The sequence below is a fragment of the Lepisosteus oculatus genome, chromosome 14, assembly GCF_040954835.1.
Source record: "Lepisosteus oculatus isolate fLepOcu1 chromosome 14, fLepOcu1.hap2, whole genome shotgun sequence".
NCBI lineage: Eukaryota > Metazoa > Chordata > Actinopteri > Semionotiformes > Lepisosteidae > Lepisosteus > Lepisosteus oculatus.
The window spans coordinates 9,058,945-9,074,759 of record NC_090709.1 but is presented as its reverse complement, the minus strand read 5'-3'; the positions used below and the strand labels follow the sequence as shown (position 1 = coordinate 9,074,759).

The following is a 15,815-nucleotide window of genomic DNA, read 5'->3' as shown; positions in this document are numbered from 1 at the left end:
ATGTTTCTTTATTAGCCCTATACAATTTCTTGCATTAGGAATGCGTCTTTTCACCTACCCCAGCTTTTTCTCCATGGAGACACAGACACAGAGACAGGGAGAGAAGCTTGGGGTCAGAGCACAGGATCTGCCATTGTACGGCACTCCTGGAGCAGTTAAGATTAAGGGCCTTACTCAGGGGCCCAACAGAGTAGGATTCCTCTGCCGGCCACGGGATTTGAACCAGCAACCTTCCAGTCATAGGCGCAGATCCTTAGCCACAGAGCCACTGCTCCTCCCTTTTTTTTTAATAATAATGATAATGCTAAAGAAAGATGTTTATTATACATCAAAGATGAGCAGTGTGTGTCGTGTTCACAGCTGATAACTAGAAGATGTCTGGAAGAGGCAAAGGCGGAAAGGGACTCGTGAAAGGAGGCGCAAAGCGTCACCGTAAGGTTCTTCGCGACAACATCCAGGGAATCACCAAGCCCACCATCCGCCGCCTGGCTCGCCGTGGGGGAGTGAAGCGGATCTCCGGGCTGAACTACGAGGAGACCCGCGGGGTGCTGAAGGTGTTCCTGGAGAACGCCAAGAGGAAGACCGTCACCGCCATGGACGTGGTGTACGCGCTGAAGCGCCAGGGCCGCACCCTGTACGGCTTCGGAGGCTTCGGAGCGGAGCTTCACTACCGGACCCCGACGTATAAACCCAAGTGACCCAGTGACATTTGTCACTGCTGAGGTTGCTTTATGGGTCTATTTTCTATACTGTGCTGATCAATTGGAAATCAAATTGCAAAAAAGACCCGTTCCCACACCTAAGGTCAAATATTAGGAATCAAAACTGCTCGAGTGTATGGAAGCACACAGCTTTTTCAAGATTTCCAAGTGCAAGATCTTTTTATTCATAAAAGACACTATTTATGTTGTATGGGAAATATTAATATTAATACAGAATCTTTTTTCACCAAATAAATGGGCTTCCTGACTTCAGAAAGCCTTCTAGACAAATACTAAAAGAGCAAAAATTCAATTTGGGAAATGAAATGAAAGCACATACCCTACCAAACCTTGAGTACAAGCCATTCAGTATGATAATACAAAACCATTTATAATTCAACAAATAAAACCTGTCAACTGGTAATCACCACTTATCATAAAAAAATAAGTAGCAATACACAGTAGGGGACTCTTGGGTGCAAGTTAAATCCATGCAAGAAGGGGTTTAGTGTTATATTTCCAAATCAGATATGCAAATGAGAGATCTGGCCCAGCCAATCTCAAAGCTCCCTTGGTCTGGAATGGAGCTGCTCCCCTCTTCTAGTTATTCACACTGGAGTTAGGTTACATATTAGCACATTTCATCTAACAGTTGCTGCAGGAACAAAAACGTAAACAAATGACCTGGAATGTGACCACACCTATTAGAATGTAGTTCAACAGATAACTTGTAAACCTTGTCATAAGATTTTTTTTGTTCTACAAAATATACTTTATTCCACAAAAAAAAAACATCTCAAAAGGAACATCTCACACATATTAACACTCCATGTAATAAAAAACAACGGCGAAACGGAGATTGATTGTCCGTTATCAATCTTTGCAAGTGGGGGCAGATTTGTGCAATTAAGAGAGTCCCTCCAAACCTACCACTCGCTATTGTCCTTTAATCCCTGTATAGGGCCCAAAGTCCTTTCCAGAGCTCCCTCGCCGTGGGGAAACCCCATTTGGCGACGTGGCCTTGTCCTCCTCCTGAGATCCACCAGGATCTTCTCCTGCATCTCCCTCGCCCCCCACTTTATGTTGTGCCGGATGAGAGTGTTCCTCACCTTCCACAGTCCTTGTTTTGTGAGGGACAGCAGCAGCCCCCGCAGGTCCTGTGTCCCCTTGTCCAGTCCGGTGGGTGCCAGCCCTCAGCAGAATGTACTGGTAACTGAGCACCGCACCCGTTCCCAGGAGTTGCATAATGTTGTCCATTCTGCCCCACACCGCCTTGGCGAAGGGGCAGCTCCAGAACACGTGTTCCTGAGTCTCCTCGTCAAAACACGTGTCCCGGGGGCAATGCGGATTCCTGGAGATCGAGTGTCTGTAGAGGACCTTTCTGGTAACCAGTCTCTTGTGTACAGCCATCCAGTTGAGGTCCTTCAGTTGGTTGTCAAGTTCTTTGGGCTGTGTCCTTTCCCAGACTTGTCTGGGAACCTGCAGCCTTTCGTCAGCGACCAAACGCCCCCTCACCTCTTTGTACAGGGCTCTGTGGTTAGTAGAGCTCTGGCTGTCTCGTGGCCTCGTACCTCCTGCTCCACTTGACAGCATGGATGTAGAACTCCAGTCGCATCTCTGCCTTGGGCCCAGTGTTTGACCACTGGACCAAGTGCCTCATTGGGACGGAGAGCCACAGCCTGACAAAGTACTGGTACTTGTGGCCGATGGGCTCCCGCAGCGCCCAACAGAGCCTGCAGTAGACGATGCAGTCGAGTTTCAGGGGGAAATGTGGGACATCTCGACCCCCTTCCTCGACCGGCTGACACATCCGGTTTCTCGTGATGTACTCGTACTTGCCGCCCCAGACGAAGCCAAAGATCATCCCTTGCACCGCTCGTCTGAGTCTGGCCGGCAGCGGGTACACCACCGCCAGGTAAACCCATGCCTACAGGATGTCTGCTTTCAACACCATCACTTTCCCTGTGTAGGACAGCGACCGCATTTTCCACAGACCCAGCTTTGCGTTCACCTTGGCGATCCTCTTGGTCCAGTTGTTGGTCTCGTTGTCCTGGCTCTGGAAGGAAACCCCCAGTATTTTGAGGGGCTCCGTGCAGAGCTCGAGACCCTCCGGCGCCGTTGTCCTGTGCTTCCAGGGCCCGAAGAACTTCAGTTTGCTCTTTCGGCGGTTGAGTTTCGACCCCGAGGCTCTGGAGTATTGCTCCATGACCTGCAGGGCCCTCCTCAACCCCCTGTCCGACCTCAGGAACAGCGTCGTGTCGTCAGCGTACTGGGAGATCTTCAGGGTTTCCCCCACGCCTCCCGGTATCTCCAGGGTCCCGTCTCACCGTCTCTGCTAAGGGCTCTTGAAAAGCAGGGAGATGATGCCCTCCCTCATGGTGTCTCCCAGTTTCCCCCGGCGGAAGATCTCCTGCGCCACTTCCACCAGATCTGCCGCCAGGGTGTCCCAGAAGCAGGTGTAGAATTCCTTGGGGAGTCCGTCCGGCCCCGGCACCTTGCCATTCTCCATGGACAAGAGCGCCGCCTTCAGCTCCTCGGCCGTGATCGGACCCTCCAAGTCCTCCCTCACCTCCTCTGGTACTCGTGCCTTCAGCTCCTCCAGAAAAGCATCGCCTGCCTCCACCTCCGTCTGCTTTTCTGAAAAGAGCTCCGTGTAGAAAGCGGTGGCCGCTTCTACCTTGTCTCTCTCGTCCAGCACTTCCTCTCCATCTCCCCGTCTCAGGCCGTGGATCACCCTCTTTTTCTGGGCTCCTCGGACCTGATTGAGTTTGCGGAGCCTCTCCTTCAGGTCCCGTGCCCGGACTGAATTGAAGGCTCCTCCCCCGTTAGCCGAGCTGTACTCCTCCTCTAGTTGTCTCTGGAGTCGTGCAGCTTCCTTCCTCTCCCTGGCCGCCTTCCGTCTGCAGTACGTCTGCGCCAGGGTTCGGATCCTGTCTTTCACCGACTCCCACCATTCCACCATGGAGCTGTAGCCATCTCTCAGATCGACCCAGCTCACGTAGTCTTTACGGAACAGTGCCTTGAAGTCGTCTTCCTCCAGTATTTCCCGGTTCAGCTTCCAGTACCCACGACCGAATGCCGGCAGGTTGGTGTAAGCCACCACCGTCAAGCGCTCATGGTTGGAATACCACTCCGGGGACAACGTCGCCGACTCCAGGGAGCAGGTTGTGTGCAGAAAGATGTAGTCCAGGCGGCTGCACATTCCCCGGGAGTTTTTCCATGTCGTTCCGGCGTCGTTAGGGTGGCACCATCTGAAGCCGTCTACCAGGGAGAACTGCTTGAGTAGCGACTCCAGCTCTGCCGAGCTAGCGTCGCTCCCCTTCTCCCGGTCGATGTTGAAGTCCCCGCCAAGCACCACCTGTCTGTTGGTGGTGCAGCAGCTGGCCAGGTCAGCAAACACTTCCTTCAGGATAGAGGGTTCTGTTGGAGCATAGACGTTAATTGCTCTCAACTTCTGCCCCCTCCAGTCGATGTCTGCGACCAGGATCCGGCCCTGCACCACCGAGAAGGAGGAAACCAGCGTCATCTCTGGGTTTCCGAGGAGGATTCCCACTCCGGAAGAGTGGACCCCTCCTACGCTCCAGCATGATTCTCCCTTCGTCCATTCCCTGGTGAATGTCAGCTTGTCGCTTTCATCCTTCAGGTGGACCTCCTGTAAGAAACAAACTGAGAGGCCAGATCATGAAAGACTCCCCGTCTTTTCAACGGGTCTATTAGCCCTCTCAAGTTAGTTGTTAGAAAGGTAAGTTTCACAATCATGATTAAACAAGTGAAAGTTGAACCTCCTCTCTTTGTGCTTACAGTGGAAAACTTGGGAGTCTACATCTGGGCACTGTTTAGCCTAGATGTAACTCCTCTCGTTCGGGTCCTGGGGGGAATATGCTGGGCTCCCTCCAGGTCTCGCTGGGGACTGAAAGGTAAACATGCTGGACAGGTCCAGCCCTACCATCAGTCCCGGCTCCAGGGCGGCTTCAAAGTAATCCTCGTCTTCCTTGAGGATACTCTCCACCACCGCTTCGGGAAGGCTTTTTTCTTCCCTTTCTCCAGGCGTTTCGGGGACCTCCAGTTGCTCCTGGGCCTTGGGGGAGGGGGTTCTGACTTCCTGGGCTGCCTCTTCCTGTTGTCCGTGGGACTCGGGGGAGGGGGTTACCTATTCCTGGGCTGCCTCCTCCTGTTGTCCGTGGGACTCGGGAGAGATGGGGGTTCTGTTTCCTGGGCTGTCAGTTCCTGTCGTCTTTGGGCCTCGGGGGGGAGGGTTTCCATTTCCTGGGCTGCCTCCTCCGGTTGTTCCTGGGCCTCGGGGGAAGAAAGTTCCGTTTCCTCTAGGACTAGGAAACTGTTCTCCCTTACCACTCTTTTCTTTTGTCCTTCCGAAGGTGGATCCGCCCTGCATCTCTTCTCCCGCTTTCTCTTTCCCTTCTTGCTGGGAGTTATTAGGGCCCTTTCTCCGGTCAGCCATTTTGTCCGTCGTCCTGGCGGCCATCTTGTGGCACTGGTGCGGCTGGGGGTGTGGCCTCGGCAGTTTCGGTTCTCTGCAGGGGAGGTGCGGGTTCTTTGTTCTCACCTCTCTCCCTTTGTCTTGAGACCGGTTTCTGCCGGCCAGGTTCCACCACCTTCACAAACGAAGGTTTGCTTACCTTGCATTGGTGAAGGAGGTGTCCCTCGGCGCCGCATCCGTTGCACTTTTTGGCTGCCCGGCAGGTTTTTGCCAGGTGCCCCTCTTTGTTACAGTTGTGACATCTGACGATGTCACATGTGTTCTCCTTGTGGCATCCTGGGGTAGTAAAGGTACCCCCTGTCGGCTCCGTTGTTGAAGCGGGCCGGGGAGTGCTGGAAACCGTCGACGCCCTCTGGGTCCTCTTTCAGGAGGACTCGGTACTGGCGTTTTCCGTACCAGACGCCGCAACTGTCCCTGATCTCCGTCGGTTTGCCCACCACAGTTACATACCTCCCTAGGTACGCTGTTACCAGTTCCATTGGTTAGTAGGGGTTGTATGTGAGGACTGTGATGGTCCTCTGTTTTGTCTTCCTCATAGGCTCCGGCCTGAAATCAGAGAAACCGGGGTGCTTACCTTTTTCTCTGATCATTTTCGTTGCCTTTTCATATGAGGCGTCCGTGGCCATGTAGGCCCCCATGTATCTCTCTGCCTTCTTGTCTTGCAGGCAGTAGAGATCTCTGGCCACCAACTGCAGGATCCCTCTCAGGAAGGTAATGAAAAAGGATTTCGCAGTTGGCATCGTCTCTGTTTTCTTGGTCCAGTGGAACCGGATCAGTGTCTTCTTGTCTGCCATCTGGAAAGGAGAAAAAAGAAAAAAGGAGAGAAAGAGAGAGAGCAAGGTCCTGTGGAGAGGAGGGTTTAGCTGCTAAAGGAGCAGCAAGGGAGCCCTGACCTTTGTCCTTGTGGGCAAAGCCCAGCTAGGTGCAGGCGCAGGAGGAGAGAGAGGGAGCGGATAGTGCCTCCGAGTCTCGAGGAAGAAAGTCAGAACTGCGGGCAGGCCACGAGTACCTACTCCCCGCCAAGAGGCCAAGGAGGCAGAGAGAGAGAGGGAGCGGATAGCGCTTCCGAGTCTCGAGGAAGAAAGCAAGCACTGTGGGCAGGCCACGAGTACCTACTCCCAGCCAAGAGGCCAAGGAGGCGGAGCAAGAGAAAGGGGGAGGGGAGAGGAGAGAGCAGAGAGAGAGAACGTTGCTTCCGGATCCCACCCAGCTCAGCTGCTGCTTGGCCTTAACCCCCTAGGCTCAACCTAGGGCGATACCAGCTCAAGCACTCTTCAGGATCTTCGATCGCCTTCTAGAACTTTGGAAAGACAGGAACTGCGGGCATGCCACTTGAACTTGATTTTAGCCAAAAGGCCGATAAAATTGGATTCCAGCTCACTGGCCCTGCAAAACTTAGTTCAAGACTTTAAACTCTCAGACACATATAGATGTATATATCCCACAACAGCAGGATATACATGGTCAGGGAGGAATAGCAGCTCCAGAATTGACTATTGCTTTGTCTCAGAGAGAGTGAAAGTTGTTGGGGTCACTCTTCAGCCTGTCTTCTTCTCAGATCACCAAGCTTTAGGGTGTAGAGTGGAACTCCAGGGCGGGACTGTCTTTGGCCCAGGTCTCTGGAAACTCAACACAAAGCTGCTAGAGAACGACGGGATAGTATCCCACTACAAGGAGAAACTATCGATGTGCTCGATGATATCACCCTTTTAAAAAAGGACATCCGGAGCATAGCGGAAGAAAGTAGTCGAGGAGTGCTGTTAAGAAGCTGAGTGCAGTTCTTGGAAGAAAATGAGAAGTGTACTCGCTTCTTTTTCAGGAAAGTGGTAGGCTCCAAGTCTGTCATGGAAAGTGTAGTTGATGAGGAGGGACGAGAGAGAACAGAGCCAGGTGCTATCCTCTCCTGCACCGAGGCCTTCTACTCAAGACTGTACAGCTCTACAGAGGTAAAGGATGAAGAAATTCATTTTTTTACCTCAAAGCTAGAAAACATTTTGAGTGAAGAAGATAGGGAAGTATTTGAGAGGGATTTGACAGTAGAAGAGCTGAGACAGGCTATGGAGAGCTTACAAAAGGGGAAAACTCCGGGTGCTGACGGGCTCCCTAAAGAATTTTATTGCACCTTTTGGGATCTGCTTCAGGATCCGCTAATGCTCTTTTTCGAGGAAAGCTATAAGACAGAATTGCTGCCTGACTCCTTAAGAGAAGGCACTCTCTCTTGTTTAAGAAAGGAGCAAAGAATGACATAAAGAACTGGAGACCCCTCAGCCTGTTAGGCGTGGACACTAAGATCCTGTCCAAAGCCCTTTTCCTGCGCCTACAAAATGTAGTGGCCTCACTGGTAGGGAAAGAACAGACTTGTGGGATAGCAGGATGCCTGATGAGTGACAACCTGGCCTTGTTGAGGGATGTCTGTCTGTACTCAGAGGACCACTCCCTCCCTCTGTGCATTTTAGGTGTAGACCTAGAAAAGGCCTTTGACCGCCTAAACCGGCAGTACTTAACATCGGTACTTGAGCACATGAAGTTTGGCCCCATCATGAGAAAGTGGATTAACCTGCTGTACACAGGTAGCAACAGCAGAGTAATGGTTAATGGCAATAGATCACGCCCCTTTGAAGTCTGTTCAGGGGTGAGGCAGGGCTGCCCATTATCCCCCTTGTTATTCGTTTTGGCTATGGAGCCCTTAGCCTGTGCCTTGCGCCAGGATCAGGCCATTAATGGGATACCAGTGCCTGGAAGTGGGGGGGGAGAGGTAAAGACATCTCTATACATGGATGACGTCACCCTGCTCCTCTCTGACAATGCCTCAATTAGCAGAGCTCTGCAGTGCTGTGATTGTTTCTCTTTGGCTTCCTCTGCAAAAATTAAGAAATCTAAGAGTGAGATTTTTTATCAGAACTGGAGGGAGCCAAAAGAAGGTCATGATCTCAGGCTGCAAGAGAAGAGAATTAAGGTCCTGGGGATGTATTTTGGAGAAGAGATGGGAACAGTAAATTGGCAGAACAAATTGCCAATCTTAAACAAAAAACTGATGCAATGGAAGGACCGAGACCTCACCATGACAGGGAAGGTGCTGGTCATCAAAGCCCAGCTCTTGCCTGTCTTGAATTTTCTGGCTTCTACCTTCCCAATCCCACACCGTGTTGCGGTGGTGCTGAGGAGATTGATGTTTCAATTTCTATGGGGTGGGAAGCAGGAAAGACTCAGAAGGGAAATAATGTACAGGCCGCTACTCTCAGGGGGGAAGTCTGTCCCAGATATTGCTACGAAGCTGCTGTACATTTTCCTGGCCTTTGTGGAGAGGCTTTGCAACAGCACCTGAAGCCCGTACCTGGACTTATTTTGCCAGGCTCTGGGTAGGTAGGGAGGTGTTCAGAGTGTGGGGTGTCAGACCTAAGCTGGATGTCCCAATCTCTGACACATGCCCTGCAATTTATGGGACAGTTAAAAGTATTCTAAGATCTCACCCAATTGGCCATATTCCCCTCCGAGATGTCAGCGTCCAAAAACTGGAAGATTTCGTTGCACCACAGAAGAATAGGCAGACCCCTGTGGGCATTTAAACATCAGCCCAAACAAGGAAGGTGTGGAAACACACATCCTCTAAGTTTCTGTGCAACATTCACAGAGATTTAGCCTGGTGTGTCGTTCACCAGTGCTTACCGGTACGAACTTTCTTGTACCGTAGGGGCCTCACCACCAGCCCTCGCTGCGTTAGGGTGGGCTGCGGCGAGGAGGAGACTGTGACCCATCTCATTTGGTCCTGCTTTCTTGCTAAGGCCTTCTTGGCACAGTTTGAAGATTGGTTGCAAGCTCTCTCGCTCCAATTTACCCTGACCGCTGCTTTCGTCATATACAGCATCTCTCCTGTCAAACGTCCTCCTGACGTGTTTGACAGGATCTGGGCCGTGGTGAACAGTGGGAAAGACGCCCTGTGGAGAGTGAGGAACATGGGGCTGTTCAAAGGCATCGAGGTCCCAGTCAAGGCAGCAGGTAGCCTGGCCCTGTTCATCACCCGAGAGAACTATTACTTCAGAGATCTGTGGAGAGAAGGGAGGGAGGAAGCAGAAAATCTGTGGGAAATAGAGAGCATAGGTCAATATCTCAAGAAACTGTGAAAAACATTATCATGTTTAAGTAAAGAATGTGATTTGCACCAGAAAAAAAGAAAATTGTTGCTATGTAACTGGTACAGTGTCAAAATGTAATAAGATGTGATCATATATACTGTTTTAAGTATGTATATTAATGAAAACCTTTCTAATTTGTGATGTCCTGTATTTTTTTGTGAAAAGAAAATAAAGTTATTAAAAATCGAATCGGTTCACCCAGGGCGAGGCTCGGCCAATGCACTCCGGTTGTGCTGACCCCTGCCAATTCTTCTAATGTGGGAATCTCGACTGCATAATTTCTGGTAGTGGGGGACTGCGTTCGCGCTCTCCCCTGATGTGCTTGGTCCAATATCAGATACGGAAGAGTTACGACACCATGAGCTGCGATAGGATCCCAGTTCAAAAGGAGTCGATGCCACTGCTGGTTCCCGGTTTCTTTTAGTTAGAGGTCCGGAGAAGCATTTCAAGCTGGTTACACTACTCCTTCCGGACATTCATTCCCTTTTCAAAGACAGTCGTTTTGCTGTAGTCTGCATTATTTAGGCTGATTATCGAGGTTAGCCTTTATTTGGTCATGGGGGCCTCGGTACTGTATGCTAATTCTCAAGACAGTTTCACCCGTTTTCTGATTCCTAGGTTCTGTACCAGTGCAGACATGTCAAGCAGTGAATGGCTGTACCTCTATTGTATCCGTGCTCAATGAATGAAATCAGTAATAAATGAATATATGTATAGTTATACGAAAAACAAGTGGTTTATCGATTCATCTTCATTTGCAGATTTAGAGGCAACTTCGATATTCGTTTTACAAACGTTTTTTTTTTTATATGGGTCACACACATGCCATAGCAACAAAACATCTCTAGAGATGAGGCTATAGATCACCTTTCCATTCTACAGGTTTTCCTCCCAAAGCTTACGGTACCAACGGCGACCCCTGCTGGCCGAGAGAGCAAAAGCTTGCAGCACCTGGTATCCCCAGGCAGTCTCTCATCCAAGTACTAACCAGGCCCAACGCTGCTCAGCTTCTGAGATCAGACAAGATCAGGCACATTCAGGGTGGTGTGGCCACAAGCGAAAGCCATGGCGCCTGACTCGCTACTTGAAGCTGTGTGTGGCTGGGGCTCCGTGCCCCCCGAGTGGGACTGAAGGATCGTTCGTGTGCAACTCTTTGGAAAGGAGCCTCTTTCCAAATCGCATTGCGTACCTGGATGTTGGCGAATGTGCTCCCTTGTGTTGGCTTGTCCCGCACTGGAGGAGAACAAACAAACTGCTCGGAGGAGCACAAGGCAAGTCTTCACAAGACAAAAACCTCCAGTGCACAGCACTCAAAACATTTCTGGGCTGTCGCGTGTTTATTTCAGCACATAAAGCGCACCAGTCCAACACGTCGGCCCAGTCGAGAGTCGCAGGGTGAGATCTAGTCACCGGGGAGAAATGATACAAGCGAAGGATTACTCGGCTCCCAGCACTTGAAAAGACCGACAAATGACTCGTTCCCGCTGGAGCTGAATGTACCTGCATGTGTCGTGTCGTCTACTTCCCCCGCCCCGCTGTGTTTGCTGTATTGTCTTTGAAGCCAGCCCCTGAGACGAGGTGCGCGGTGAGGTGAGGTGCGACACGCCGGAGCCCCGATGCTGCTAATGCGGAGCACTTGTTGAACTGGCAGTGAAAGGACGTGTGCGCACGTAGCGAGCCTTCCCTGCGGCGGAGCGTGGAAACTTTCACCCCACGCTGCAGGAGTTGTGTCCTCTGCAGCGGTACCGAGAGAACAACACAGAAGGCAGCAGGCTCTGGAGAGCGGGTAAGAGACGGAGCCTTGAGGGCAGGCGAGCAGGCCCGTTTTTTGGAAAATGCTGAAAGGGCTCCGGTGTTTGTTCGGTGTGTGGCAGGCGCATGACGCGAGCTTGTGTAGCGATCTGCCGGTCTGGTGTTATGCAAATGAGGCCGAATTGCATCCCGGGAAATGCTGCGAATGCACATTGGCGACTGCAGATGTGTAGGCAAAGGCGCGCTTGTTTTCTCGTTTTGCCCACCCTTTTGAGTGTTAGTGTGGCGTGTGAGTGTGCGAAAGAGTGGGCCCAGCAGGAGGCGGTGGTGTGCGGGGTGAGGAGCAGGCCTAGGCTGCGCGCTTTGTGCTGTGGGTGCGGGGCACTTGCAGGGGCTTGTACAGCTTATACTTACCTGGCAGGGGAGATACCTTGATCAAGAAGGAGGTTCACCCAGAAAACAGGTGAAACTGTCTTGAGAATTAGCATACAGTACCGAGGCCCCACTGACCAAATAAAGGCTAACCTCGATAATCAGCCTAAATAATGCAGACTACAGCAAAACGACTGACTTTGAAAAGGGAATGAATGTCCGGAAGGAGTAGTGTAACCAGCTTGAAATGCTTCTCCGGACCTCTAACTAAAAGAAACCGGGAACCAGCAGTGGCTTTCGAACTGGGATCCTATCGCAGCACGTGGTGTCATAACTCTTCCGTATCTGATATTGGACCAAGGACATCAGGGGAGAGCGCGAACGCAGTCCCCCACTACCAGAAATTATGCAGTCGAGATTCCCACATTTGGGGAATTCGCAGGGGTCAGCACAGCCGGAGTACAATGGCCGAGCTTCGCTCTGGGTGAACCGATTCGATTTTTAAGAACTTTATTTTCTTTTCACAAAAAAATACAGGACATCACAAATCAGAAAGCTTTACATTAATATACATACTTAAAACAGTATATATGATCACATCTTATTACATTTTGACACGGTAACAGTTAAATAGCAACAATTTTCTTTTTTTCTGGTGCAAATCACATTCTTTACTTAAACATGATAATGTTTTTCACAGTTTCTTGAGATATTGACCTATGCTCTCTATTTCCCACAGATTTTCTGCTTCCTCCCTCCCTTCTCTCCACAGATCTCTGAGGTAATAGTTCTCTCGGGTGATGAACAGGGCCAGGCTACCTGCTGCCTTGACTGGGACCTCGATGCCTTTGAACAGCCTCATGTTCCTCACTCTCCACAGGGCGTCTTTCCCACTGTTCACCACGGCCCAGATCCTGTCAAACATGTCAGGAGGAAGTTTGACAGGAGAGATGCCGTATATGACGTAAGCAGCGGTCAGGGTAAATTGGGGCGAGAGAGCCTGCAACCAATCTTCAAACTGTGCCCAGAAGGCCTTAGCAGAAAAGCAGGACCACAGGAGATGGGTCACAGTCTCCTCCTCGCCGCAGCCCACCCTAATGTAGCGAGGGCTGGGGGTGAGGCCCCTACGGTTCAAGAAAGTTCGTACCAGTAAGCACTGGTGGATGACACTCCAGGCTAAATCTCTGTGAATGTTTCACAGAAACTTAGAGGATGTGTGTTTCCACACCTTCCTTGTTTGGGCTGATGTTAAAATGCCCACAGGGGTCTGCCTATTGTTCTGGAGTGCAACGAAATCTGCCAGTTTTTGGACACTGACATCTCAGAGGGGAATATGGCCAATTGGGTGAGATCTTAGAAAACTTTCAACTGTCCCATAAATTGCAGGGCATGTGTCAGAGAGTGGGACATCCAGCTTGGGTCTGACACCCCACACTCTGAACACCTCCCTACCTACCCAGAGCCTGGAAAAATAAGTCCAGGTGCACGCTGCAGGTGCTGTTGCAAAGCCTCTCAGCACAGAGGCCAGGAAAATGCACAGCAGCTTAGTAGCAATATCTGGGACAGACTTACCCCCTCAGGGTAGCGGCCTGTACATTATTTCCCTTCTGAGTCTTTCCTGCTTCCCACCCCATAGAAATTGAAACATCAATCTCCTCAGCACCACCGCAACACGGTGTGGGATTGGGAAGGTAAAAGCCAGAAAATTCAAGACAGGCAAGAGCTGGGCTTTGATGACCAGCACCTTCCCTGTCATGGTGAGGTCTCGGTCCTTCCATTGCATCAGTTTTTTGTTTAAGATTGGCAATTTGTTCTGCCAATTTACTGTTCCCATCTCTTCTCCAAAATACACCCCCAGGACCTTAATTCTCTTCTCTTGCAGCCTGAGATCATGTCCTTCTTTTGGCTCCCTCCAGTTCTGATAAAAAATCTCACTCTTAGATTTGTTAATTTTTGCAGAGGAAGCCAAAGAGAAACGATCACAGCACTGCAGACCTCTGCTAATTGAGGCATTGTCAGAGAGTTAGCAGGGTGACGTCATCCATGTATAGAGATGTCTTTACCTCTCCTCCCCCACTTCCAGGCACTGGTATCCCATTAATGGCCTGATCCTGGCGCAAGGCACAGGCTAAGGGCTCCATAGCCAAAACGAATAACAAGGGGGATAATGGGCAGCCCTGCCTCACCCCTGAACAGACTTCAAAGGGGCGTGATCTATTGCCATTAACCATTACTCTGCTGTTGCTACCTGTGTACAGCAGGTTAATCCACTTTCTCATGATGGGGCCAAACTTCATGTGCTCAAGTACCGATGTTAAATACTTGCCGGTTTAGGCGGTCAAAGGCCTTTTCTAGGTCTACACCTAAAATGCACAGAGGGATGGAGTGGTCCTCTGAGTACAGACAGACATCCCTCAACAAGGCCAGGTTGTCGCTCATCAGGCGTCCTGCTATCCCACAAGTCTGTTCTTTCCCTACCAGTGAGGCCACTACATTTTGTAGGCGCAGGAAAAGGGCTTTGGACAGGATCTTAGTGTCCATGCCTAACAGGCTGAGGGGTCTCCAATTCTTTATGTCATTCTTTGCTCCTTTCTTAAACTAGAGAGAGATAGTGCCTTCTCTTAAGGAGTCAGGCAGCAATTCTGTCTTATAGCTTTCCTCGAATAGGAGCAGTAGCGGATCCTGAAGCAGATCCCAAAAGGTGCAATAAAATTCTTTAGGGAGCCCATCAGCACCCGGAGTTTTCCCCTTCTGTAAGCTCTCTATAGCCTGTCTCAGCTCTTCTACTGTCAAATCCCTCTCAAGTACTTCCCTATCTTCTTCACTCAAAACATTTTCTAGCTCTGAGGTAAAAAAATGAATTTCTTCATCCTTTACCTCTATAGAGCTGTACAGTCTTGAGTAGAAGGCCTCGGTGCAGGAGAGGATAGCACTCGGCTCTGTTCTCTCTCGTCCCTCCTCATCAACTACACTTTCCATGACAGACTTGGAGCCTGCCACTTTCCTGAAAAAGAAGCGAGTACACTTCTCATTTTCTTCCAAGAACTGCACTCTGCTTCTTAACAGCACTCCTCGACTACTTTCTTTGGCTATGCTCCAGATGTCCTTTTTTAAAAGGGTGATATCATCGAGCACATCGAAGCCACTGTGCAGCATCGTGTAGTGACGCTGCAGCTGCCTCTGTTTCCTGGCTAGCACTCCTCTCCGTCTGGCAGCAGCCTTCCTTCCCTCAGCCATGAAAAAGGCCTTTGTCCTCACCTTCACCTCCTCCCACCACTCTCCTACTGACCCGTACAGACACTGCAAGGACAGCCACTGTGATAGTTTCTCCTTGTAGCGGGATACTACCCCCTCGTTCTCTAGCAGCTTTGTGTTGAGTTTCCAGAGGCCTGGGCCAAAGACAGTCCCGCCCTGGAGTTCCACTCTACACCCTAAAGCCTGATGATCTGAGAAGAAGACAGGCTGAAGAGTGACCCCAACAACTTTCACTCTCTCTGAGACAAAGCAATAGTCAATTCTGGAGCTGCTGTTCCTCCCTGACCATGTATATCCTGCTGTTGTGGGATATATACATATGCAGCCATTCAAAATGCACGGTAAAAACCCGCGGTACGGTAACCTACCCACAAGCCACCGCGGGGCACCGGAGGGTACCGCAGGGCAAGTGATTGGCTGGCCAAAATGACCGCCAGGGGCACTCGTAGTGCATTGGTTGGTAGTGCATAGATTTAATCATTTAATGTCTTTACTGTGCACATTTTAATACGCTTAGTTTTGAATATTTATATGGATTTTACCACTAAAGGGAAATTTTAGTAGCTGAGCATAAAAAGAAGAGGAGCATAATGCATCTGAAGGTCCTCAACGATATTAAATTAAAACATTACTGTATGTATGTAAACTGTACTGTGTATGGCTGGTCTTGGTAGTTTAAAGAAAAAATACACACCAGTCTTCCATTTCTCCCTAAACATTTTAAGCATGAAAGTTTTATGAAACGGTACCCAAATATGCGATTGCTGTATAGAATGAATTTTAATTAAAAAAAAAATATTTAACACGAACATTAAGCTGTTTACATCTTCCGCCTGAGAACAGTCACCCGTTGCTACCCAACGCAGAATGGTGATTGGCTGACACCATCTGACACCCCTCTGATTGGAGAAAAAAGATGTGCTGGTTTGCTATACCAGGAAGAGGATTTCTTTCTATTCAAAACGTGTATTTTAAAAGTTTAAGAAGTAAAAACCTTACAGCGTACACAGATTTCTAAACTGATCAGGATCGTTATCTTTGTCTTATGCATAATAATGTTCACCGCTCTGTCCAGCAAATTAATAATAAACTTTATTTTATATA

At 49.9% G+C, this 15,815-nt stretch overlaps 1 protein-coding gene, 1 non-coding gene and 3 pseudogenes across 2 annotated transcripts; 2 read left to right on the top strand and 3 right to left on the bottom strand.

Annotated features, from left to right (window-relative positions):
* The first annotated feature begins 374 nt into the window (after window positions 1–374).
* LOC138243397 (histone H4-like) lies at window positions 375–698 on the top strand. Its single transcript, XM_069198961.1, has one exon. The coding sequence runs from the start codon at window positions 375–377 to the stop codon at window positions 696–698; it is 324 nt and encodes a 107-aa protein (XP_069055062.1).
* Window positions 699–956: 258 nt separating this feature from the next.
* On the bottom strand, window positions 957–1,012 carry LOC138243766 (U7 small nuclear RNA). Its single transcript, XR_011192384.1, has one exon. It is a non-coding gene; the product is annotated as a U7 small nuclear RNA (small nuclear RNA).
* An 8,500-nt stretch (window positions 1,013–9,512) lies between these two features.
* LOC138243699 (U1 spliceosomal RNA) lies at window positions 9,513–9,648 on the top strand (annotated as a pseudogene).
* A 623-nt stretch (window positions 9,649–10,271) lies between these two features.
* Window positions 10,272–10,390, bottom strand: LOC138218928 (5S ribosomal RNA; annotated as a pseudogene).
* A 1,432-nt stretch (window positions 10,391–11,822) lies between these two features.
* Window positions 11,823–11,958, bottom strand: LOC138243670 (U1 spliceosomal RNA; annotated as a pseudogene).
* Window positions 11,959–15,815: the final 3,857 nt, after the last annotated feature.